This window comes from Numida meleagris, chromosome 3, assembly GCF_002078875.1.
Source record: "Numida meleagris isolate 19003 breed g44 Domestic line chromosome 3, NumMel1.0, whole genome shotgun sequence".
Classification (NCBI taxonomy): domain Eukaryota; kingdom Metazoa; phylum Chordata; class Aves; order Galliformes; family Numididae; genus Numida; species Numida meleagris.
The window spans coordinates 29,099,182-29,124,978 of record NC_034411.1 but is presented as its reverse complement, the minus strand read 5'-3'; the positions used below and the strand labels follow the sequence as shown (position 1 = coordinate 29,124,978).

The 25,797-nt window shown below is 40.7% G+C and overlaps 1 protein-coding gene across 1 annotated transcript in view; it reads right to left on the bottom strand.

Moving 5' to 3' along the window:
- The window catches only part of KCNK17 (potassium two pore domain channel subfamily K member 17), a 26,565-nt gene continuing 2,193 nt past the window's right edge, over positions 1,426-25,797 (bottom strand). Inside the window, exons 2-5 of the mRNA XM_021393001.1 lie at positions 16,288-16,402; positions 7,141-7,307; positions 6,432-6,600; positions 1,426-3,654 (exon numbers count right to left, since the gene is read on the bottom strand). Coding sequence (XP_021248676.1) covers positions 3,359-3,654; positions 6,432-6,600; positions 7,141-7,307; positions 16,288-16,402 — 747 coding nt within the window. The 3' untranslated portion in view covers positions 1,426-3,358. The remainder of the gene's footprint in view (positions 3,655-6,431; positions 6,601-7,140; positions 7,308-16,287; positions 16,403-25,797) is intronic.

The window sequence follows — 25,797 nt, the reverse complement described above, 5'->3', positions numbered from 1 at the left end:
AGAAGATGACTCTGCAGGACATACTTCCTTCTGTGTAGCGCAGGAGAAGAGTCTGAGCACACAGAAGAAAAGTAAGAGGAACAGGGCTAATGTTAGCCTGGGAGTGCTGAGGGAACTCACTCAGGAGCTAGAGCGATTAGGCAGAAATAAGACTAGAAGGAAGGCTGAAGAACAAATTATGAGAAATTACCTTATATTCTGGCAATGTGTTTGGAGTCATACAGCTCACACAGCCAGGATTACTTCAAGGAGAGATACTACCAAGCACATGATTCTCCAAGCCATTCATAACCATACTGAAACAGATGTTTTTCTTTGCATTCCCCTCTTCTATCAGCCAGAATATTTGCAGAATAAACTAAACACTCACTCTACTGTGAGTGCAAGCTGTATGTTTTAAGAGATACTGGCAAACCAGTAACAGTCACGGACTACGAGAAGGATGGTGGCTTGACCTTGAATGCAGAATGCCTGAGGTGGAGGAACTTCTGGAGCTCATCTGGTCCAACCGCTGCTCAAGCAGGGTCACAACAGCCAGTTGTCCAAAACCACATCTATATGACTTCTGAGCATCTCCAAGGAGGGAGACTCCACAACCTCTCTGGACAACTTGTACCAGTGCTTGGTAACCCTCACAGTAAAAAGGTGCTGACTGATGCTCACTTGGCACCTCCTGCATTCCAGATTGTGACCATTGCCTCTTGTCCTGGCACCAGGCACCTCTGAAAAGTGCTTAGTTCCATCCTATTTGTACCTTCTCCTCTGAAACATGTGGACATTGATTAGACATCTCTGAGCCTTTTCTTTTCCAGGGCAGACAGTCTTAGCTCTAACCTGAGCTGGATATCAGCTGTAAGATAAGATATCAGCTGTAAGATAAGATCTCATCAGCCCACAACAGTGAGAAAAATAACATCCTGGATTTTTTTTTTTACCCAGAGACTAGTATAGAAAAAAAGCTCTGCCTTTTGTTCTAGTATAAGGATTTTAAAATACTGTAGTCAACTAGATTATTAGAAACTGCACAGTTCTGATCAATCTGTACTATGTTGCTGTAACATCTTATTACGTATTTCTGGACAAATCTCTCCCTAAGGGATAAACATCTCATTTGGACCGACTGAAAGAGCCAGCATGAAAAAGAGAGGCTGAAACCAGGATTTGTTCTTTGCATGGGGAGCTAAAGGGAAGCCTATTTTCTTTCTTTAAGGTGTTCATTTCCTGGAAAACTGTATAAAGGTCAGAAGGGCATGATGCTCTACATGATTGTGAAAAAGTCTTTGGATATTGATGTTACTTAAACATTTACAACTACTATTACTAACCAAACCTGTTTCCAGCCCCTCCTCCTCAACAAGGAAAACACAGGATAACAGGGAAGAATTCACTTGCAAATAATAGTAAAAGTGAAAGTATAGCCTGAAATCGCTAATGGAAACTGCACTTTTATTTGAACAGGAAGAGATGTTATAAAAATAATAATCAAGAAGCATCTGTAATTTTCCAATGGAGATTACAGGAGACAGAAAGTTCACTGTGACAAGAACGATAACAGCACCATGCTTTTGTTTTCTTTATTTTACCCTTGAGTAGATAACCTTTCATATTTTAGTAGAGTAGATGATGTGATGACGATTTCGTGATGTTGCAAAATTCCATTTTCTCCCCATCCCTCTGGGAACCAATTCATCCATGTCATTTAACCACAGCACAGCTTTATAAATAACAGAAAGGGGAGAGGCACAGCAGTTTGTGGGGAGTAAGATACAATAAGCCATCTGATTAACTATCAATAAAATGTTACTTACAAATGATAACATGCTAACAGGCCATCAGAGAATTCAGGCAGGGTAGTATTTGACCAATTTATTTCATGTTTTTAGGTGGTCTAGGACACAAGCAGTCAGCTTGCAGCTCTGGAAGATCAGTTAGCAGTTCAGATAAGCCTCCTCCCACTAGGTATGCAGTATCAGAGAGTTTGTGGCAAGACTGCTAGCGGGGAAACTGCTGGGCAATGTATACGCACAGCTGTGGAAGGAAGTAAATCAGTAAGGTTTGCTGGTACAGATATTGAGCCACTTTGAGACTCAGCCACATGCTTAGGTTTGTTGACGAACACCAACATACAGTGGAAGCACTAAAATCTATGAAGAATTACTGTTTTTTCCTTTTTCAGGACTACTCCTGAAGTTCCTCCTCCTTCCAGCTCTCAGAAGTGATATTAGCTGTCCCCTAAGGCACGCAGATGCTTGTACTTCAGTAGGTATGGGGTGCTCAAAGCTCTAGAGAACTTATGAACACCTCACTCACAAAAACACAGTAGTTTTGAAATACATTGGATTAATACTCTAGACATTCAAATAAAATAGAGGAAACTCTTTTCAAGCTAAGCCTTCTTATGCAAGAATAGAGTTGGTAAAAAACCCCAGAGCTGCAACATTTCAAATAAAACTTGAAATAGATTTAGCAGAGTCATTCTTATCCTTTGACAGCAGAAATTACTATTATCCCCTGGACATCTGGCTTCTATGATACTGCAATATTTGCTGAGTTTTGCACATGGAAGATAATGCAGAAGAGTATCCCATTTTATGTTGTAGAACAGTGATACACTTAAAAACTGCACTTCGGCCTTACTGTGGGCTAGCCCATTATGAACATTAATCAAAACTCAATTGTTTACTTCCACTGTTGGATGTACAAGACAAAACACAGGAGAACAAACATAGGAGAACAGAAAAGATTGTGCAGGAGGCTGTTAAGGAATTATCCATTAAAAAAAACCAGTTATTATTTGTTTTGCATCAGTTTTCCAATGACAACCTGAGATTTCCACTAACTCCCTTTCTTAACTCTTGCTGACTACTGAAGAAGTGCTAATAGAACATTACCACCTTTGGCAAGCACAAACACAGAGGTGATGGAGATCATTTGTAGTCACTGCCAGGTTGTTGAGAAGAATATTTTCACTGAGTCTTTTGGCAACATACAATTTGCTTCCTTTTCTAGTTGTGGTATTTGCAAAATACCATATATAGAACTGGAGGCTACATAAACTACATAAAAGGCAGTGGACAGTGCTGGGTGCAGATATCAAAGTTTACCTCATACTGAAGTGGCAATGTAGGTATTATCTCTGACAGTCTAATTCTGGTTGGTCAAAAGTCCTGTTGCTTATTCTCGGTGGTGCTACAAATGAAATATTTTGTTGCTATTTTCAATTCAGAATAGAATCATTCCACACTCAACAAGCAGGTTGCATCCCAGTGTGAATTTCAGGGCAGCTCCATTCCCACATCTCTAAGCAGTGATCTCTGGTGTATTGGAATGTGAGAAACACCAAGGGTATATTTCTCCCCTAAAGCGCTTCTGTAGAAGCTGTGTGGGTGTGACATCCACCTGATCCTCCTGCTTTTGTGTCTTCATCATTGCAGCTCTCCACATTGTGAAGTCCTGTCATACTCTTTTTGCCATCATCCATTAAGTCTTCTGATGACTCTATGCTCTTCCTGTTGCACTGACAGAAGTCACTGGAGCTCTCCAGTAAGTTGATGCAAAATTTGATAACCAGTGCAAGCCAGGCCATCCCAAAGAGGATCCAAAGAGAGATTACATTCTTATACCAGCTTGGATAGGTGCGGTCTGGGTTAATCCCTACAAAAGAATCATCCCAAACATTTTGACATTGAATAAAGACTGCCTCAAAGAAGGCATTTCATGTAAAGCAGAGACAAAGAACTAGGAACTATGAAGATTAATCATGGAAAAAATGAACCCAAAATCAGAGCTGTTTGTAAGTTAAATTGTTCGCATTTAAGTACAGTTTCTCTTTTTTTTCTTGCATCACTCACTCAGCTTTACAATATTGTATTAGTACGTAACAGGGGTTTCCTGCAAGCAGAGAATGTACTGGTCTACATACCTCGTTAAGCCTGCTGTGAGGGAAGGGACACAAAGTAGTCCAAAGCCTTGTAATCATAGAATGGTTGGTCCACCTCCTGCTTGTAAGCTCCCTTTAAAAACAGCTTTATATTACGTTACCTGTCTGATTGCTCAGTTAAACAGTCAGTGATCCCTTTGGAGCAGAGTCACATTTTGGGTTCCATTCCCACAATGTTTAGTGCTAAGAGGCTTCTATGGGCTAAGATGGTATCTGTAGCAACATTAGAAATAATAACACAGGCAAAATAAAGTAACAAGCTTAGCCTTATGAAGTAACTGGGCTGTATTTGTAGAGCAGGCTGGGATAAGATTAAAAAAACTCAAGAAAGTTACAAGATACAAACCAGCTGCAGCAGTCTCTGAATGGACTCATCTCTACTGATTCTCAGGCCTCATTTTTTTATTTTCCTTACTGTAAAAAAGTTTGTAACTTTATAAGTGAACACCTGCAGCATAGCAGATACTGCAGAGCACTAGATTTTTTGGGGACAGAGTGAGAGAAGGTAACATATATGACATGGTGCCTCTGAAAGCCTGGAGGTCACACCCTGTAACCAAGTCCCAGTGAAACTTACACATAGGGCTGGGTTGATATGGGACATCCACAGAGGCAGGTATTTAGGTGTTTATCGTCTGTGACCAGTTGTATGTACTAATTCTGTGCTGTCATTGCCTGCAAAGACTAGCAAGTCCCATAACTGTTACAGTCTACAAGATTGTGAAAGTAGTTACTGGTTAGTGGAGCTACGTTGCATCCATTGATTTTGTATTATTATATAGTTTATAATATGTACTATATGTATTTTCAATATAATGGTACTGCAAGGCATTTTGAGATTATCACTAGTAACTGATAAATGCTTGGGAGTTACCAACCACCTATGTCCTAACTGCTCCTTGGGCTGGCTTACTGTAACAAGGTGAATGTGTGCCAGAGTATTATATTCAACCTGCAAACAAGCACCTTTCACCAATGCCATGTTCAAAAGGTATAAAAAATTTAACCTTCTAAATAATAAATGACAATAAGAGAAAATGACTATTTGAGTCTTCCTAGGAGATCATCTGATATGCACAGTCTTGGGGACGAGAAGTTCGGAAGCAGTTTAGGACCTACACAGTAAAATGTTTCTTATAGAAGGGCTTCCTGAGTGTAAATTAATAGATTTCAGAGGCAGTAGGAGAAGCTACATCAATATTACTAAATAGTGTGTTCTATAGCCAGCTTTATAACTTTAATTTAAAGTGCTATTGCCTGGCTTATTTTTCAAAGACAGAGCAGCTGTTTCAAAAGGGGACAATGAGCATTACTCCCAACATGTGATACTCCCCAGATTGTACCTGGTCCAGAACAGTGCCAGGGATCATGCTAACTGGGGAGGCAGTGTGACAGTCACAAAATAAAGCATGAACTCATGTCCTGGCTTCACTTATTTTTATACTGAGAAATAAACCCCAAACACAATATTGTAAGGCCAAAATCGTCTGGTCTTTACGTACCACAGGCCACTGACATGCATTCACTTATTTGCATATGAACCAATGCATTTATGGTGGTACAAAGGTACCATATTGGTGAAGGCATGTCTGGAAGTGAGAGAGTGTACTAAAGAAGAGCTTCAAAATCAATCAGGAACTGAGAGAAATTTGCTGCAGCAGAGTTCAGAAACATCTATAAAATGTTGAAGTGGCTAGCTTTTGTTAAGCTCCATTTAGATACCCTTGCCCAAGCTAACCTGATTCAAGCTAGTTTAAGTGTGTCTAGACAAGCTCTACTCATGACTTTGATCCATTTTAGACCAGTTCTATGCTAACCATCTTTAAGTTGTCCAAGCATCAAGCAAGCACTACGAAGAAATGAAAAAGAATTCATATTAAGATGTTTTAGTCTGTCTTGCAGGTATTCAGGGGTGCATGTGTTTTTATAATCATTTACTGTTAATGTCTTTATCAAAGAGGTGTGTCCTCTCTTTCAGCAAATTCATCAGGCATTGGTCCAAACCCATTTCCTCTGACAAAATGCTATGGCAACCAAAACTAGATGGTGCTTGGTGCCTGATAGTCTATGCCTAAACATGAAGTTGCTTCTAGAAAGTGTTACCTGGGGTTTCAACCGAGAAATGTTCACTGTCTGTTAATGGTAATGCAGAGTAGCATCTTTAAAACTAAACATTGCTAGTGCAGTGGTGTGCACCATCAGTGACTGTTGTGATTAAAAACAGCACTCCAGCCTAGTGTCGTACTCACTCAAGAGACAGATCTCCTGAATGCTGAAAGATTACTTATTGACATGGAAATGTTCTTCCACACATGGTATTCCTGTATCAGAAATAGTGTCTTCTCCAACCTATCCAGCACCTGCTACAACAGATTGGTTGTCACACCTGTAGATTGCTACTAGTGTAAGACTGCCAAGGCGAGAACTTGATACGCTGCAGTTTTGGCTTTGATGCTGAGTAAGTAAAAGCAATTAAATTTGAACTACTCACCAATCACATAGTCTCCAAACCCTATAGTGCTGAGAGTAATGAAGGAATAATAAAAACCCTCTTCATAAGTCCATCCTTCTTTGTCAGAGAACAACAGTGGAGGTAGTAGGAGGAACAAGAACAACCCTGCTACTAGTGCACAGGTCTTCATCAGCGGGGCAGCTTTAATCTAGTAAAACAAAACAACAACTCCTCACAGGAAATGTGTCATGGAAAGTAAAGCTCACTTTCTAGTTGAAGGTGATATCAGACTCCATAAAAACACAAGCATTCACAACATTCCACTAAAATAAACAGTATGGCTCTTTTGGTCAACACAAACTGGTCATCCTTTTCATGAGTCCAAAATCATGCCATTTTAGATCTTATTTCACACACGCTCCCATGTAACTTGAATAAGGAATTCCAACCATTACTGATGATAAGCAAACTAGCTATCCTAGGATTGTTAATGGCTCTAAGGCTCTGGCAATTCTCTTGCTGGAAGGGAAGCCATTCATCACAGAAGTTCCATCAATTAATAAATGACCTTTTCTGACACCTCATAGGGCTGTCATAACCAAATTTATTCATTTCCCGTTACTCCTGAGTACTATTGCATTTTTGGCCAAGAAGGTATGTCCTTGTTAGTCAGAGGATCCAAAATACCAGACAATGTTCTTTCTCTCCCCAAACTTAAGGGTGCAGTGTACCTAGCCACATTGCTTACCTTCCAGTGAAATGTCTCCTCTAGGCGATGGGCAGCACGCTGAACCCCCAACAACATCAGCTGCCCAATTTCATTCAGGAGGACAAGGTTCAATGGGATCCCAAGAAGTGCAAAAAAGATGCAGAAAATTCGACCAGCCACAGTGCTGGGGCTTAGGTTCCCATAGCCTGGATAGGGAGGAATCAGGCATTAAATCTAAAACATTCTCTTTGCTTGCTCTCCTCCTCTAGAAGAGTGAACCACCATCTTCTACTAAAGTTAGAGAAGGTCACTGTTCCAAAAGGATCTTTTTTTTTTTGTTTTTATAAGTAACTGTAAACTACATCTATTGTTTGTCACATCCTATTGTAGGTTGGAAAATAAAATGTCATTCCCTGCCAACTTTACTTAGTTCTTTTTCCATTTACCAGTGAATTTCCTCTTCCCTACCCACTGCCCTGGCTAGGATTTGACGTAAATGCAAAACATCCGTTTAGTTCAATTTTTGTAATCATTGTTGGCATCAAGTTTGCTGGTAAATGATCCTGCATGGCTGTCAGAAGGTCTCTGAATCAAAACAATAGTGTTTTAGTAATATTACCTTTGTCCCACTGGACAAGTGAACTTACCACTGCCTCCTTGCTTATACTTCTCTTCTGCATCACAAGCATCAAATACTCCTTATTGTCAAGTTGTTTGCCACGAGTCAATAAATTTAAAAAATATATATATTTAGCCCAAGTAAAATTCTTCAATTTCAGATATAAAGAAGAAAGAAGCATGTTTGAAAGATTGCCCTTTATTTTCTTTTTTTAAAGCATTAACTGATCTTAAAAAAAGAGAGACTTGCTTGTATCACGGCTCAGATCATCATGGCTTCAACAACACCACTGCAGTGTTTGTCCTTTTTTCTCCATGCTTGATTTTTAAAATATCCTGTAAATTTGCAGACTGACACTTATGTAATTTCAAGTGTTTTGTGCCACAAAAAAAATCAAATCTAATTTCAGTTTCTTTCAGAGGATGTTTTTAAGACAAAGTACTAGCACATGATGCAAACTTCAACAGTATAGGTCTACTTAGAGACCTATAGCCTTGACTAGATTACAAAATCACTGTTACTCATTAATAATTTGTGCATCTCTACATACAAGGCTAAACTTTTATTTTTGCCAGGAATACATCCTCCCAGCAATACACAGCTTTTGGCTTGGTACAAACCAGGAGGTGCTCCCCATGGTAGCGCCTTGCTACCATGCTTGTAAGTGGTGCAGCCCTGGGACAAAAGAGTAGCCCGAGAAGGGAGGAGTCCAGTGGCTGGGCTCTCTACAGGAGAGAAGTGGGCACAAACATCCACTACTGGCATCATGGGATCCCCATTCCTTCACTAATGTCCATCCCACGCTGACTGCAGTAAATCACCAACCAGCTACATAGAATGATATGCAATCATGAACTTATGCACCAACCTCTGTGCTGAGAAAATCTCTCACTACGGGTGACTCCACAAACAGTTAATTATAACATACACTGGAAAAACAAAACAAAACCAGAAAAAAGAGGTTTGGCAGCAAACTGTCTTAAAGTATGTATTTTCGCCTCCTTCCTACCCCTACAAATACTAACTTTTTTTCTTCTCCAATCTGGATGGCTTCACCTCTAATACTTTTAGGTTTGAATGATTTATGGGACTATGGTTTTAACGTACATATTAACACATAACATATCTCCAAAGCAATGGCTCCAACAGCCTGTGCCTGGGAAGGTGCAGAGCCCCTGGGAAAGAATGGGATGCTGTTACATAAATAAAGGCTGTTTTGAAATACAGTCAAACAAAGGGGCTAAATTAAGACTGTAGAGCTGCCTTAACTCCAATACTGTATTCTTCACTTATGAGCAACTCTACAAGCTTATACACTTTCCCCTCTGCTATATGTAATTACTGAGTCACTTCTGCTGCCTTTCACCATTTCTAGACTACCAGGTGTGATAAATGATAGACATGCAGGCAAACAAATCTGTTTTATGCTACCATGTAAGTGAATTTGAGCAATGTGCGTGATTTGTGTCACACTGACTGTGGCACATCTCAGTGGATTGGTTCCAGTTTTTCACTTTTTGGTATTTAAAGTGATTTTAAGATTGATCCAGAGCCACGGTACAGAGCTGGGATGTGCTTACTGTAAGGCTGAAGCCTGAATACGAGTCACATGAACTATGGCCAGATATTCCACAGGTTTAGTTTCTTTTTTAGTTTTTTTTTTTTTTTTTTTTTTTAAACCATAGTTTTCCAGGCTATCTAATCTCCGTAGGAGGGGAAAAGAAGTCAGGAAAAAGAGGAAGAACAGTGGCCAGTCATGTCACTCAGTGAAGCACAGCCACCTTCAGGATTTTAGAGATCCCACACTGTGCTGCTGAATGGAGAGCATCTCAAGTTAGGCTGTACATTTCATTTCGAACAGCAAATTCAATGACATATGAAGGTCCACGGTAGTATAATTGCCCTCATTCAATTTATGGAAGAGAGTAATTTTCAGTTACCCATTCCTTCATGAGGTTTATAATAACAGAGATTCATATAGAATCACATAATGATTTGGGTTGTAAGAATATACGCTATAAACAATGACATGGATACCTATATGTCTAGTCCAAAGGCCAGGGTAGATTAACAAGAGTTTAACAAGGTCCCTCTGGCTGGCATACTTTCCTTCTGCTTTATCAACTGCACTGCTCAGCTTGGTGTCATCAACAAACTTGCTGAGGGTGCACTCAATCCCATCACCTATGTCACTGATAAAGATGTTAAAGAGTACCAGACCCAAGATGGATTCTACTTGTTACCAGCCTCTGCCTGGACATAGAGCCATTGACCACAACCCTCTGGCTGCAACATTCCAACCAATTCCTTATCCACTGAATAGCCCACCCTTCAAATCCACCTCTCTCCAATTTAGAGATAAGAGGTGAGGGTCCATGTCAAAGGCCTTGCAGAAGTCCAGGTAGATGACATCAGTTGCCTTCCCTTTGTCCATCAATGCTGTCACTCCCCCATAGAAGGCCACCAGATTGGTTGGGTACAACCCTCCCTTGGTAAAGCCACGCTGGCTGTCTTGGATCACCTGCTCATCCCTCACATGCATTAGCATGTCTTCCAGGAGGATCTGCTCCATGATCTTCCCAGGCACAGAGGTGAGGCTCACAAGCCTGTAGTTCCCTGGGTCCTCCTTCCTGTCTTTCTTGTAAATGGGAGTAATGTTTCTCTTTTTCCAGTCCCTGAGGACTTTGCCTGACAGACACAGCTTTTCAAATATGACAGAGAGCAGCTCAGCAACCACATTAGCCAGCTCCCTTAGGACCCTGGGATGCACGTCATCCGGCCCCATGGATTTGTACACATTCAGTCTCATAAGGGATTCAGAGGCTCTGAGGACTTGTTAAGAGGAGGATACTGAGGTGTGATTAATAGAGAATTAGTAAAAATCTCTCTTCACTCACATGACAGTATCCCAACAACAGTGCTCCCAGTTTGGCCAATGCAACCGCTTACTTCCTGGTACTGACAACGGGTGGCTTGTTTGGACCCTGTTCTCACTGCTTAGCCATAAAATAGTATCTTAAGCAAAAAGCACTTAGAATGGGGGGGGGGGGGGGGGGGAGGGAATTGAAGTGAAAGCATCCTCTGTGAGTTGAAAGACATCTGCAAATTCACCAAATTTCAGTTGAGGGAAAATACAGAAGTATCTTTTCATAAAAACTGCCAGTGGAAGAATCACTTCTCCAGCTAGTAACTTTATCAGTGGTTTGAGCATTCAAACACATTTTTGGGGAGATTTTGGAGCATCATAATCCCAAGGTTAAAAGATGCTCTTGTGTGGGATCAGGGAAGGGCTCTCAGCCTCACCTGTTAACAGTATTTTGCTTTGGACACTAAAACACTCAGCAAAGCCTGGGAGCCAGGTACCTTGCCTTACAACAAATGTCTGATCCACAGGCCTGTTGGGTAGTCCAGCAAGGGATGCCATTGCTATAATTACACTACCTTGCATTACACATTTAATTACTCTGAGAAAGATGTTTCATTTGGCAGTTAGGGAGATCTCCAGATACAGGAAAAAACTTCACACTGCTCTGCTACACTCAGGAGTGCTCAAACCAATGAACTCCTGGCAAGAAGTACACTGCCAGCTCCTCCTCTAACACCTCTCAGAAGATATAAACTTTTCTTTTCCTTGTGCTTCTTAAAAGTGACTTGAATATTTTCATTCAGGCTAAATGCAAGTTTTATTCATGACAAATTCATATGTTGCATTGAGGAAAAAAATAAGATATTTAAATTCAGTGTAGGTAGAGAAGATGGCAGTGATTGCCTAGAATCTCAGGAAATGCATCTAATACGGAGGACCCCATTTAGATTCTGATATTTAGTGGATATAGGGGAGATGCTCCTCACTATTCATTTTAGCTGATGCTGTGATGAAGTAGAGATCAGTAACTAATATTAAAAACATATTTGAGCCAAATTATTTATTAATTTTGGCTCCAAGGAGTTACAGGCAACAGCAACATCTGGTTGCACACTCCTTGAGTCCGTGACTTAAAACCCTCTGTGGAAGATCAGGATGAGTACTGGAGCCTTCTTCTATACTGTGTGTATACTGGAGGCTGCATAATGTACTTAGTCCAAACAGGACAAGATGGCACGTGGCAGGAGAGCAGAATGAATATGCTCCTCTGAATTCAGGCAACAGCTCAGAGAACATTGGTGGAAACACCATCTCCACAATCCCTTGGTGACCTCCCATGGACTGTTGTGTCCTACTTGAACCAGCCTGTATAGCAGCTCTACTGGATGTCACAGGGCAGGGAAAAGGTCAGTGCATCAAAGGTACAGTATTCTTGATCAGAGAACACCCCTGAACAAACAAGAGGATCAAAATGTGAAAGTGACCCTAGCCTGTTATTCCACATTTTAAATACTTTAAGACATCAAGGTGTTTTAACTAGATTTCCCAGGAGATCATCATGCAGCAATGGGCAGAAGCCATTGCACAGGAGCTCCATCACATACTGGGCAGCACTACAGAGTTTCAGAGACAAGCTCTTGTTGGTCTAAAACCCTACACTGCCAGGAGTACCAGTACTTCCCAGCCCTGAACTGGCTGTTTTTCCCCCATAGGAATAATTCATGCCAAAGTACTAATTATCTGCAAAAACATATGAAACACCACCTGTCACTCATCAACAGTCTGCTCGTCTCTTTGCTAGCTCCTTTGGGGGGCTGCTGCTAAGAGCTATCGTTACTTTTTTTATACTGTGAGATGGTTTCCTTGCTTCTACTGCTTTATTTCAAGCTTAAATTCATACAAATGAATACTTGCTTTGCCATTGGGAATAAGGACACAGCACTAGGTAACAGCATCCATGCACCTAAGATAATGGAAGATACTTGGGCTGTGAGAGAAAAATATTCTTCCTTCTTTTAAGCAAGCATAGACAACCTCAATCTCAAGTCCTTTCCCTTCCACCTAACTGGAAAAAAAAATCTCACCACCCTGTGGTGTTTAACTTTAATCTTGTGCCCAACTCCTAACTTGCTTTGACTTCTGTTCTGGTAGTCCAAGCTAACTAGGAAGAGAGCAAACAGAGCAGAGAGACTTGTATCATAAGGGATAAGGATGTTTGAGGGATAAAACCAACAGCAAATTAGCTTCTCTTTCCTTAAGCACATTTAGCACTATTCTCAAGATTATTCTTCAAGATAAAGAGAGAGCTCCTACAGAAAATGAGATACCATATGATATTTGGGATGACATAACACATAAATACAGTAATGAAGAAGGCAATGAAGAATATCAAAACAGTGAGGAGAAGGAATAGACAGAAGGCCAGGATTGTCAATCCCATGTGATGAAAAATTGTAATCATAGAATGACTTAAGTTGTAGGAGGCCTTAAGGATTAGCTAGTTCCAACTCTCTGCCATGGGCAGAGTTGCCAGTTAACTGCAGTTCCATTCAATTTACGAGGCTGACCAATATTTGCATGCACTTCTTCAAATGACAACTTCTGGTACACACACCTCTTCTTTGAACCCTCAGGATTAGAGCACCAAGCATGCCCAGCCTGCAAGTTAGAATCTTACATTTTTTCTAAGCCAAATTTATGTGCAGCTTTTAATCACTGCTGGAAATAGATGAGACTGACTTAAATGGAACAAGGGGACAGCATAGAAGAACTGCATCATGAGTGATAAGGATGTCAAATGTGTCAGTGAGGAAAGCAGCTGATGTCCCTTAGCTAGCATGAATGGGGAAGAAGCTAACATCCCTTCCTGCAGATGAGAGAGAAGTTCTGGTAAGGACTTCAGAGAAACACACCAAGCCTACTGAAGGGGGCAAAGCACTTGAAACAGAACCAAGAGCTGACAGAGTGGAAAGAACATCTCAGGGCAAAGGTAATAAGGTAAAAGATAACAGCTTTGGCAGTGCTGTTTGAGAAGTTTAAGAAAAAAACAACCAGCTGATGTAAAAGCCTCAAAGACATTACATTGCATAACAGGCCAGCAAGGAAGAACAGCATCAGTTGCAGAGGGAGAATATGGAAAATAAGCTACCCAGAAATAAAACCAAAACAAAACACAAACCAACCAAAACTTGCAGCAGCTTGAACACAGAGAGTAGAATCCTTTCAGATTCTCTGCTATGATCTTTATTCTGCCTCCCTTTTAAAAATCTCTTTTCTCCATTACCATTTTAGCTTTACTCTTTCTGAAGCCATTTGCCAGAAAGCATTTGTCAGACACTGGTTGGAACTAATACCCATTAATTTTGCAGAGCTGAACCACCTGCTTCCAGTGGTTCCATATCTGCAACCTAGGAGAAGCTCATCCTTGCCACACATAGCATAAAAGCATCACCACATCTTCTCAAGAAAACTTCTCCACTGTGCTATTTCCAACATAGCTGTGCCTTCCATATGGAGCTTCCTACTGAGTGCCACTCCTTTGAACTTCACTGAGTTCTTTGGGAAGGACAGTCACGCCAGGCAGTGATATCCAGGTCAATGAGGTTGTACCAATGACTGTCTCAAGAACTTGCATAAACAAAGTAGATGGTTAACTTAGGACTCAAAGTGAAACTCTGAGGGGCTGTGCTTTTCACCTCTACAACATACCATCACCTACAGAGTGTTAATGTACTAACCTGTTGTCAATTAACAGCTTAACTTGGAAGAAGGAAAAAAAAAGCAAAACAACAAAATCAAAGGCCTAGCAATTCCAAGTTCTCTTTATAGAGGTGACTTGAGCAATCACAAAGTCATTAGCAAGTCTCCTGAAATTACAGCTTTACATCAGTGAAATATAAGCAGTTATCATATTTGGTTTTTTTGCCCTGTGGTACGAAGTCTTCCCACACCCCACCCCAGCCATGAAAGCCATGAAAGTTTACTTAAAGAAAAAAGGAAAGAGTTGCTTAGGCTTTCACAGAGTGACAGCCAGAGGTGTTTTGTCTAGATCTCTGCCAACACCACAAAAAGCCCTTACATTTGAACATGACAAATTTGATTCTCCTGGACTGTGGATAATTGGTCACAGTAAAACAGAGTAATTCTGACAGTTTAGAAACTAATCAGGATTAAGGATGGAGCAAAGCAGCTCTGAATGGATGCTGCTTCGTACCAGAGGCTGGAACGAAGTGCCCGGGCTTCGCACTGGAAAGCCACAGCCCGCGCAGCCCCGTTTGGCGACCCAGCACTGCCATCATCTGGTGCAGCCCGTAGCGATGGTAAGACGCCCCACAGAACCAAACACGTGCAAAGGAGCAGATGACAGAATGACAGGATTGTCGGGGTTGGACGGGACCTCTGGAGATCATCGAGTTCACCCCTCCTGCCAAAGCAGGTTCCCTACATCAGGTGGCACAGGAAAGCGTCTAGGTGGGAAATAGGAAGTAGTTCACAGGAATTTTATTTTAAGTGAAGAAAAAAAGAAAACCCACAACTGTCTCTGTCTCAGCTCTTGTTTTGAGGCTTAAAGTTCTGAAATCAATGCATCTTCAATAACTATCAGAGAAAATTCAAAATAAAGCTCTACCTGGGTGCACAAAAAGAATTCCGAATCTAAAATATGTTTGAAACTGAAGAGAGCTGACAGATGTAATATAACTCAAGAGATCCATGAGGTTTTGTTTTTTTTTTTTTTAAAAAAAAAAACGAATATTCAATGAGTATCTCCCCACACCACATTCTCTTTCCCCCATTGTTTTCATAATACTGAGTCGCATAGTGAGAAAAGATGTCAGGGCAAATTATTAATGGTTTGGGGGACTGGGGATATGCACTGACAATAATTAATAGTATCTGCATTAAGTAACGCTGTGCATAAATCCATTTTATTGTTTGCATTCTCTCCCCTCCTGTTTCCATCATTCCTTCATGGCTTTGCATTACTCATTTGCTGGAACTTAACTGAATTGTTTCATTTATCCAGCTGCGAGACTTTCACCCAAACACGCAGGCTCTCATCCAATGCAAGTAGAAATACGGAATAATTCATAAATAAGCCCTCCAAGGATCAGCATTCAATATTAAGAGGTTTTCAAAATACTCCCCTCTCTCTTTGTGACAGGAAAAGCTCACTTCATGCACAATTCACCCTGTACCTCTCAGACAGCTCTATGCTCGAGAAAGATGAGAAAGTATAAGGAAAGAGGTTGTGGAGTCTCCTCCTTGAAGATCTTCAGAAGCTGCCCAGGCATGCCCCTGGGCGGCCTGCTCTGTGCCTTCCTGCTTGAGCAGGGGCTGGGCCAAGTGACCTCCAGAGGTCCCTGCCATTCTGAGATACAGGAAGTACAGGTATTGCAGCACCTTGAAGCGACACTACTTTGTGACCAAAAATCTGAGGAACTTAATGTTAGTATGTACTGAGCTAATTATCCCTGCATCTAGATAGAGGTTGTTATTACACTGGCACTGACAAAGCACTTCTTGTTTCTCAGGATAAATTCTTATGTGCTTATCCATTGCATGATATAGAGAAGCCATATGGTGCTATGATATAAACAACCAACATGAAGTCTCCCAGAGCTGAACAGTGTCTGATAGTACATGTCCTTACTCTTGCCTCTTTCCCACCTATGAAGGCACTCTGTAGGCAGGGAACTCTTACCAATGGTTGTTATTGCAGAGATGGAGAAGAAGAAAGACCCACTGAAGTCCCACCTGCCCAGGCTAGTGGTGTTTCCCTGGATGGTTACACCACTCTTGTAGGCTTCGATGATACCCTGCAAAGAGACAATAACATGAGATCCCGCAAACTCCCTTATGGCAGCTTAATGTGACTGGCAATTCTAGTGCAGGCTGGCAAAGCCACGAACTACAGCAACTTCAGACTGTTACATTTCCCTTTTAACAGAGGATATCCTGTGCCTCAGAGACCAAAGAGCTGAGAAGTCAGGAAAGCCAAAAAACAGTGTGCTGATTGTAAGAAAAGACCACCTACAGAAGAGCAGGAAGTTGCACATGGTAGATCATATAGGTAACTGTGCAAGAAATGCCTACAGAAAGCCCAGTCAGAGGCTTTAAGTAGGAATAAATTGGATTTAGACTGGAATAGCATGATGCCCAATTTTGTTCAATCCACCTGGGAAAAACTCAGATGTCACTATGGTGAAATGTACAGAATTAAGGTAGAACAAAGTATCAGACATCTTAGCAGCACCCACATCTAATTATGCTTTATCATGCCAATAAAATCAAAGACATTGAATAGAGTTGTGTAGAAAACTATATTAGTCACAGCATGTACACTAAGTATTTCACACCCACTGACCAAAAATATCCTTGAGAGCCCATTATCCTTGAATGCAAAATGTAGTCAAGAATAGATAAAATTCATCACTTCTGAGGAAGACACGCAGCTGTGCAATAACTCTACCCCTATGCTAGCTGTAAGACTGCTCATGAAGCCTCCATTAACGATAACAAAAGGAATCATTCTCAGGTCAGATTTGCATCAGCCATTGGTTTTAAAGTTGTAGTTTATACATCCACTGAGAAAACCAGTGCCTCAAGCCTGCAAAGCACAGCTTTGTCCCATTTTACTGGTGAAGGCATGCTATGCTATAAGTGATTTCTGAAAGTATACATGGCAATGAATTAAAAGCAGTTTGCAGAGACCCATCAGCATCTTTACATGGACCATTAGCTCTTTTCTCCAGAGCGACCAGTTCTCATACTAAAAGCAAGGAACTGCTGTAAGATCACGGGTGCTTACAACTATTCAGTTTCTTGTTCCCGAATCACATAGAAGTAAAGTGATGCAACGATGTGAAGTCAAGCATTTTATGCCTTGGTTCCTGAGGCTTGCCACATTCTGTGCTATGATGTTCTACAAGAACATCCACTGCTGATTTCCACCTTCTATGTGAACAAACTTCTGTTTCTTTGGGCCAAATCGGCCCCAGTTTCTTACAAGCCTCTCTGGGTCTTAAGCTTATGGCTTTAAAAACTTGATATTGTGTAATAGTGACAATTGCCAAGTTCATATCAACAGGACATCAGGCAGGAGAATGGAAAACACACTATATGCAAAGGGTTTTTTTCTTGTGCTCGAGTTTATCTAATCAAGCTCACAAAAATTCGTCTGAGAGCAGGACTGCTAGCATTCCAGCAGGCATATGTTGGAATATGCATCTTCAAGACTAAATATGTAGGACTGCTGAGATGATAGGCGACACAAGGAAAATTCAAGAGACTAACAGGACTTTTATCTTCAAATTTACACTCTAGTTTCATGGTAGAGGGTGTGCGTCGGGGGAAATAACAGATTTGTCACCCATTTAAGATTCCAGGGTCTCCCTTGCCATATTTGAAGAGTTATTTTATATTCTTGGGGGCAATGGTTTCTGACTGCAGTGTTTTGTAAGAAGGAAACATCTCCAGGTCGTTGTGTTAACTTCTCCTGAGGCGATGCTGCTACCAGGAAACACAGAGCTTTAGAGGCTGTGAGCAGGCTCAAATGCTTGCGCTGAATAGCACCATGTTCCCGCACTCATCTCAACAGGAAGGTAACACGACTCATTCACTGGCAAAGAGCAAGCACTGAGTCCGCTGTGCGCCAGGTGCTTCTGGGATTGAGGCACTTCACATATTTACAGGAGGCCTTCAAGAGCACCTTCAGCTGTAAGCCTCTGGTTACATCTCTCCCTGTTAGATCCTGTTATCAAACAGCCAGATAACATGATGAACCGTGAGGATCACTGTACCTGCCACAATCTGATATGGGGATGTCTGAATACTCACACAAATCAAACCCACTTGAATAAACTGTCACTCCTGGAAGAAATGTAAAGTTCATCACTCTTAGAAAGATGCGACCCTTTAAGTGAAGGATTCTTAGAGGGTGGAAATAAGGATAAATACTTCTTATACCCAGAATCAACCTTAGAAGCACAGCAACAGTGATCAAAAATTAAAGATTGATTTTTCTGAGAACAGTAGAAGTGGAAGTGACAGAGCTTGACTTCCTACAGGCGTGCCTATAGAGGCAGATTCATGAAAGAAATCCATAAGTGGCCATTAATACGCAGAAATTACTTCTGGCACACTAAGTCATTGGATTGCAAACTCCTGTAGGCTGAGAGAGTATTCAAGGAAATATATCGGTGCATACTTGCCACAACTTAATATGCTTCTCTCGACATCTGCTTTTGGTTAGTGCTCTCTTCATAAGGGCAATTAAAAGCGGTCTATCATTTTGATAGAATACATAGGAGAAGCCCAGATAATAAACAGTCAGTTAGGACAACTGAATCCTCTCCGGTTTTCCCACTGAAAAATTACTGATTCCTCTCTGCTGCTATATTTTTTTTTTTGAGCAAACAAAAAAAAAACAGAAGTACTGCTTGGTGGGTTCACAGCTTATTAAAGAACTGAAACATATATATAAGGTCACGTCTGCTTGGTTCCTTTAGCATGGCTTTGAGAACTAGAGACATTTTTCACTTTGCTTTACATAGATTTGCGGGGGGGAATCCTAAGGGTTTTCTGTTTTCTCTTAATTAGGTTAATGATTTATGTTGTGTCTTGTGAGATCTGATGCATTCAGAGGTACCTAGCAGAAGTACAGTCTCAAATCCAGTTTTTCAAAAAGGGATATCTGCCCCATCTAACACATCAGTTAATACCACCAACTGCTCAACTACTATATTGAACTTGTGAAGTCTGGCCTTGCTATTTTGGGAACTTGAAATGCCACGTGTCTAATTCGGAAGTACAAGAAGGAAGCAGCAGGTGGTTAAAATAGAAAAAAAAGACACTCTCAGAACTCAGTTCTGTTTTGGTTTCTACTGACAGGAAAGCTAAATAACATAGGAGAGTAATTTTACTTCTCCGTACTTATTTTTTTCCCCTCTAAAATAATCATAATAATTTATGGGTCACTGAGACTACTGCAAATATTCAGCTAACAATGTGCATACTATTTTGAACCATATATATATATAAGTCTCCATAGAGCTAATTGCTGTAGGATCTTTAAATTAGGATCTTTTAGATTAATAGGGCTTCATGAGTTAATGAAACTTTATTTGGAAGCTGCCACATTTTCTCATCAGTGAGGCTGCTCTGTTTCTTGATAGTGGCATGCAAAGCCTAATTCCATCATCAAACCTTATCATAGCTGATGGTTAGAAAAAAAACCAGCATGACTTCTATTCACAGCAGTCTGTTTAAATGCAGCTGTCTGCCTGATTAACTTTGTGATAATACACGCTTTCAGAATGCTTACATTCAGTCTGCTGCTTGGTTTTGCTCAGCTCTGAAGTTTTTACTTACGAACATCATAAACTAATGCTTGCATGTGCACGCTTTTTGTTCGATTGATCATTATATCCCAGCGCAAATCAAAGCCTTTTTTTTTTGTGTGTGTGTCCTTCTGCAGGGAATTCCCTCCTTTCATTCAAGCTCACTAGGAACTCCATGAGGAAGCTATGGTTTTCTACCACAAAGCAAACTTATTTTCAGATGGAATAGCCTTCTTTCCTTCTCTCTGCTGTCAATTAGAATAATCATTGCTGGTTCTGCCTAAAGGAGTACCCTTATTTCCTTATTGCAGTTAAATAAACACAAATTAAAATAAAAATAAAATCACTGCTGCAGTCTAACTGCCTTTCAGCCCTATTCAGCTCCAGGGCTGTACTTCCACAAATGACTGACAATGAATGTCTCACTCCACCTGTGAAACCATTCCACACATCTTTGTCTCAACAAACCCAATGTAGCTACAGTCATACGAGCAAAAATTAAACACCTGTCTCATTTACACTTCTAAAAGAGCTCTTCTGCTCTTAAAGACAAAAAAAAAAAAAAAAAAAAAGAAGGAAGAAAGTGAGGAATGAGACAGCCTATTTAAGTATCTCCAGAAGATTAATGCACACAGTCTATAGCGTTCACTTCTCTTTTGATTTTTCTGTGTTACATCTTTTTCTTCCCTGGAGAAATTTAGGTTTATTTTTTTTCCATTTACTGTGGAGTCACTCTCACCTTCAGCTGCATCCCAAGTTTTCTCCCCTTCCCTCCCCCCACTCACAGTGTGTGCTTTGTTATCAGTTCTGGGCAACTGCCAGCTTTCTCAGCTTAAGTACTTCTCTAAAATCTTCTATCATACCTGGCCCCTCTACCATCACCAGCAGCTTATGGCTGTGGCTTGGCCTGTGATCACCAAGTGCTGTCAAAGGGAGAAATGTTATTTAACACCAACACCTCCACAATAACACCAGGTGTTATTTAACACCTCCTTAACACCAACTGAAAACTTCACTTGGCTCTGAACCAAGTCACAACTGCAGGTGAACTTGGATACAGCTTTCAGAAAAAGCTTTTTAAACCAGCAACAGGGAGCTAATCCATATGTATATGTAAACAGAGATGCCATCTTCCTTACAGTCTTTACCATCTCTGGAACATTATATTTCTCTTTCCTACACAGGAAAAAAAACAACAATAAACAAGCACAAAGTTTAGATCAAGAAAATAAAGTTGGTATAAATGATTAATTAGCTAGATTTGAACCTATCTGCCTCCCTAATAATAAGATATGAAGTAATACACAGGGGAACATGGTGATAGGACAAGGGGAAATAGTTTCAAACTTAAAGAGGGTAAATTTAGGTTGGATATAAGGAAAAAGTCTTTTACAGTGAGGCACAGGTTGCCCACAGAAGTGGTGGATACACCATCCCTGGAGACACTCAAGGTCAGGCTGGACGGGGCTCTGAGCACCTGATGCAGCTGTACGTGTCCCTATTCATTGCAGGGGAGTTGGACCAGATGGCCTTTAAAGGTCCCTCCCAACACTAAGGACTCTATGATTCTAACATGAAGCCACAGAAGATTAAGACCATTCCAAGCATATCTACAAGAATTCCTGGCTCCTCCTGAATCATGCTCTAATTGTCTCTCATTTCAGGATAAAAGACAGACAAACCACCTTTTCCTGAAGGAGAATACCATGGAAGGAGTCAGGAGAATGACCCTTTCATAAACCACAGTTCCAGTCACTGCAGTTGCCCTTGTGATCCTGAACTATGGCATTTTGGCCAGAGTCCACAGCAAACTTGAGATAGAGAGTAAGAAACTTCACTCCCAAGCCTAGTTGAAGCTTTAGCATTCATACAAACAAACAGCTTCTCCAGGGAGTATATGGCTTCTCAAAAACTGATTGATGAAGTAAAGGAGGTGTTTCCAAGGCAACAAACTACCATTTAGATCAGTAACAAAATATAATTTCACAAACTTTGTGCTCTGGAAATTCTATGTAATGTTTATGTAGAAACACCCATTCATTTTTCGTAGAATTCTAGCTGCAATCAGAAGAAAACAACGTTAATCTTGATCTCAGATTGTGAGGACAAGGGTCGGTTAACTTCAAAATAGTTTAATAAAAGATTATGGATTACACCATTCCCAGGAATGAGCTCTGATCCCCTGTCCTTGCCAGAGTGGAAGCTTACTTGAATACTGACTAAAAGAAGAGCAGGCACAATATTAATTATGGATGCTGGATTTCAGAGTTTTCTTAACTTCATGTCTTTGAGATAACCTGACATCTGATCAAATAACTGCTCCCTCCAAACAAACAACAACAAAAATCCCAATGAAATACAGTCATTTTTGCTCATATAATTGGTGTTATTTCCTCTGAACTAAATGAGCTTTATCAGCAAAAACACTTTTACTATTGCAGCTGGGTCTGCACATACTCTCAGTAACTGTTAATTATAAAGAACCATAGGTATGTTAATTTCTCTCAGATGTGGATCTAGGGAAAAGCATACTGGCTATAATTTAACCCAAGTGTAATACATTTTGATAATAACTTAGAAAATACAATTATAGCTGATCAACTCTATTGCACCTGTGACAAGTTGATGGACATTCTGACTGCAGTGTGTCCTATACAGATATCACTGCTCCACAACACTCACAGCCAGTGCTATTGCATTAAGTCTCTTATCACCCTCAGGGATCTCTGATGCTCACCCCTTAACAGTCAACTACTGCTGCATCACCTGTGGGCCAGATGACTTTATTAAACTGCATTTGCAGGGCTGTATTTCCTGACAGCTGGAAAAATCTCTGCTAGTTCAATGTCAGTGCAAGCCTAAGTATTGACGAAGATCTTTCCGTCACATGGGAGCTACTGCTCTTGTAGTCATTAACCTGGTGGCTCTAGCTGTTGACTCTGGAGATAACAGTATCTAGACCCACCTATAGGCTTCTAGTTCATGGCCTGCCCTTTAGAATTAGGTTCTTTCCACTGCACCTTAAATCTTGCTAGATGAAAAAGTATTTATTTTTATTAAGCTCAGCTTTGATTTTCGCCTTCCCAGTTTGTGTAAATGACATGGTTTAAGTAACATTTTACATCTACAATGATAGAAAGCATGCAGAACAGTATAATAAATATAGGAAACAGCTGCATTAAGAGATGGAGTTACAGAAAAAAAAGAAAGGATTGCATAAGAAGGACATCACAATAACAACGCAACACAGAAAATGCAGCATTCCAAGTCTGGCAATATGGACAATCTTCTAACTAAAGAGATTCTGAAAAGCATAGCAACTATTGCTATGGCTCAAGTTTGGAGGACAGCTCAGCTGCAGCAGAGCTATGTATTCTTCACCTAGGCAGTAAAATAGGGATTGTACTCTAGAAGTGATGGTGGAGTCACCATCCCCAAAGGTGTTCAAGAACCATGTGGATGTGCCACTGGAGAGACGTGGGTTTGAGGGCATGGTGGTGGTGGGTTGGAAGTTGGACTGGATGATCTTAGAGGCATTTTCCAACCTTAATGATTCTATGGCTCCAAGTGGATCAAGTTTGGTAGTATGTTTAGGACCTCTCCCACACATCTCAGCTCTAAGAGATGTGACAATACAGAAAGTGTCTTCTTTGTGTGCAGCTTCACTCACTGGACACTTCCCTTACTCTGTTCTAGCCATAAATAATGAAAGCCAATAAAAATGCAGACTGATCTTCCCCATACACGTGGATAGTAACACACAAGCATGCATTTTTTTTGAGTATGGTTATATATGAAGCATCTACACATGCTACTTTCTGTGATTTAGAAAATGCAGAACTACAGAATCCAGCAGGGGAAGAGCCAGACAGAAAAAAGCTGCGGGAAGCAGGGTCCCACCACTACTGAAGTGGCACACTGCGCCAGCACATTTTCCCTCCATTTGTTGTTCGTCTGCTATCTCCAACTCCTTCTGTCTTTTGTTTTACTAACTAGAAAATTGCTTCTGACCCAGAAAGACGTGAGCCATGGAAGTCACAAGGAAAGAACTCACTGTCTATCTCTCGCTGCATGGTTTGGTTGCCTTCACCTTTCTTCCTGCCCATCCTCACAGCACACTCTCATGTCAGCTCCCCAAAGCAGGAGCTCTGTCTACGCAAGGGCTAGAGGAGCAGACCTCCAATTGTGGATGGTAACTAGGAACTAAGTGATAAACAGGTTATAAAATGATGTTTGCACATTGCTTTGGCAAACCGGGATTTTATTCTATATTGGCTCCTATGCACTTTAAAGTAAACATGGATTTCAGAATTATCTAGCAGGCTAAAAAAAATAATGATGAACTGCCTGTAATGTCAAAGCAATTAAATTTTACTCAGTGCTCTATGTTTCCACACTCTTTATATGCCTTCTCTATTGGCAAACAATCATCAGTGTACCTAGAATACAAGTTTGTTATTTGAAGAGGGTTAGTAATGACATCGCCTGTATTAAGCAATTCACTGCACACACACAAAAATTCATTTTTTGAGCACACTTAGCATAAATAAGCAATGCCACACAGGAAGTTAGAAAAGAGTACAGGAAAATGGGCAATCCTGTGGATTAATCTCTCACTGTGAAAGTTATTAAAAATAACACACGAAGCCATTCAAACAGGGTATGGTTTCTCAAAGCATGTAGGCATGCACAAACACAAAAATGAAACCAAACTCCCTTTTACCTTCCTCATCCAGATTGCTCAGGTCACAATTAAACACTGACATGACACATTAAAGCAATAGATCATCTGAAGGGATTCCATGGTTCTCTTATTCACATGACTACAAGACAGTACTAAGAATTAGTAGAGGTCATCCTGCAGGGAAACACCCATGAGAATGCCATTGAAAGGACCTTGTTGCCTATTCAGTTGTAGTCACCTTCTCTCCACTGCCATTACTGTGTTGCTGTCATTCACCAAGGGAAGCCCCCCGCAGCCCCAGAGCAGGGCCATGCTCACTGCTCTGTGTGCCAGTGCTGAACTAAACTCAGCTTCCACCTGTCTCTATGGAACTCCAGGCTGGTCTGCTCTTGATGTATTTCTCACTTCTCTCTGACAAAATATTTCAAAAGACTATTTACATCCTACACTTGAGGCTGTACACAGAACACAGTACAAACAATAAGAGTAGATACCATGGTAGCTTTCAAGGGACCAAGATCATATTGCATCTTCACTCTACTACTGACTGCTTGAGAGAATTTAGCGCCCAGAAAGTCAAAGGATGAGACATAGGTATTGGCACAATTTTGTCTGCTGGGGCGTTAGCAAAACTCCTGACAAAGTTATCTATTGGATGGCTATTATTTTTTATTTTTCTCTTCTGGAGAAAAAAAAAAGTGTAAATACTTATATTTTAGGATTTCAGGTCCTTTGAGCTCTCATGACCAGCCACGATGATTCCAGCCACCACCAAGCACTGCTTACACCCTCCCCCTTACCTTTTTCCCCCACCAGTGCCTATCTGAGTTCGACAGAGACAAAAATAAGCAGTACACAATCAACTGCCAGCACTTCCAAAACTGGAAGGGTTTGTGTAAACGTTTAGTCCCCTTCAATCTTGTATATAGAAGGCAGCAAAAAACTTCTATCCCATTTTGTGCATTTCTCCATCATAAAACATAGCTACTTGAACTTCAGTGAGATTGCATTTGGTCCAACTTTATGTACTACAGTCGCCCTGCACATGTTCTCAGAATCTTTTTCAATGCGACTCAGGTGGCTCCTTATCAGGATTTTTCCATTTCCCCTTAATTAAGGAACAGAACGTCAGGAAAAAAAAAATCAATTATAACAACGAATTAAACATACCACGCCAAAGCCATTGGAA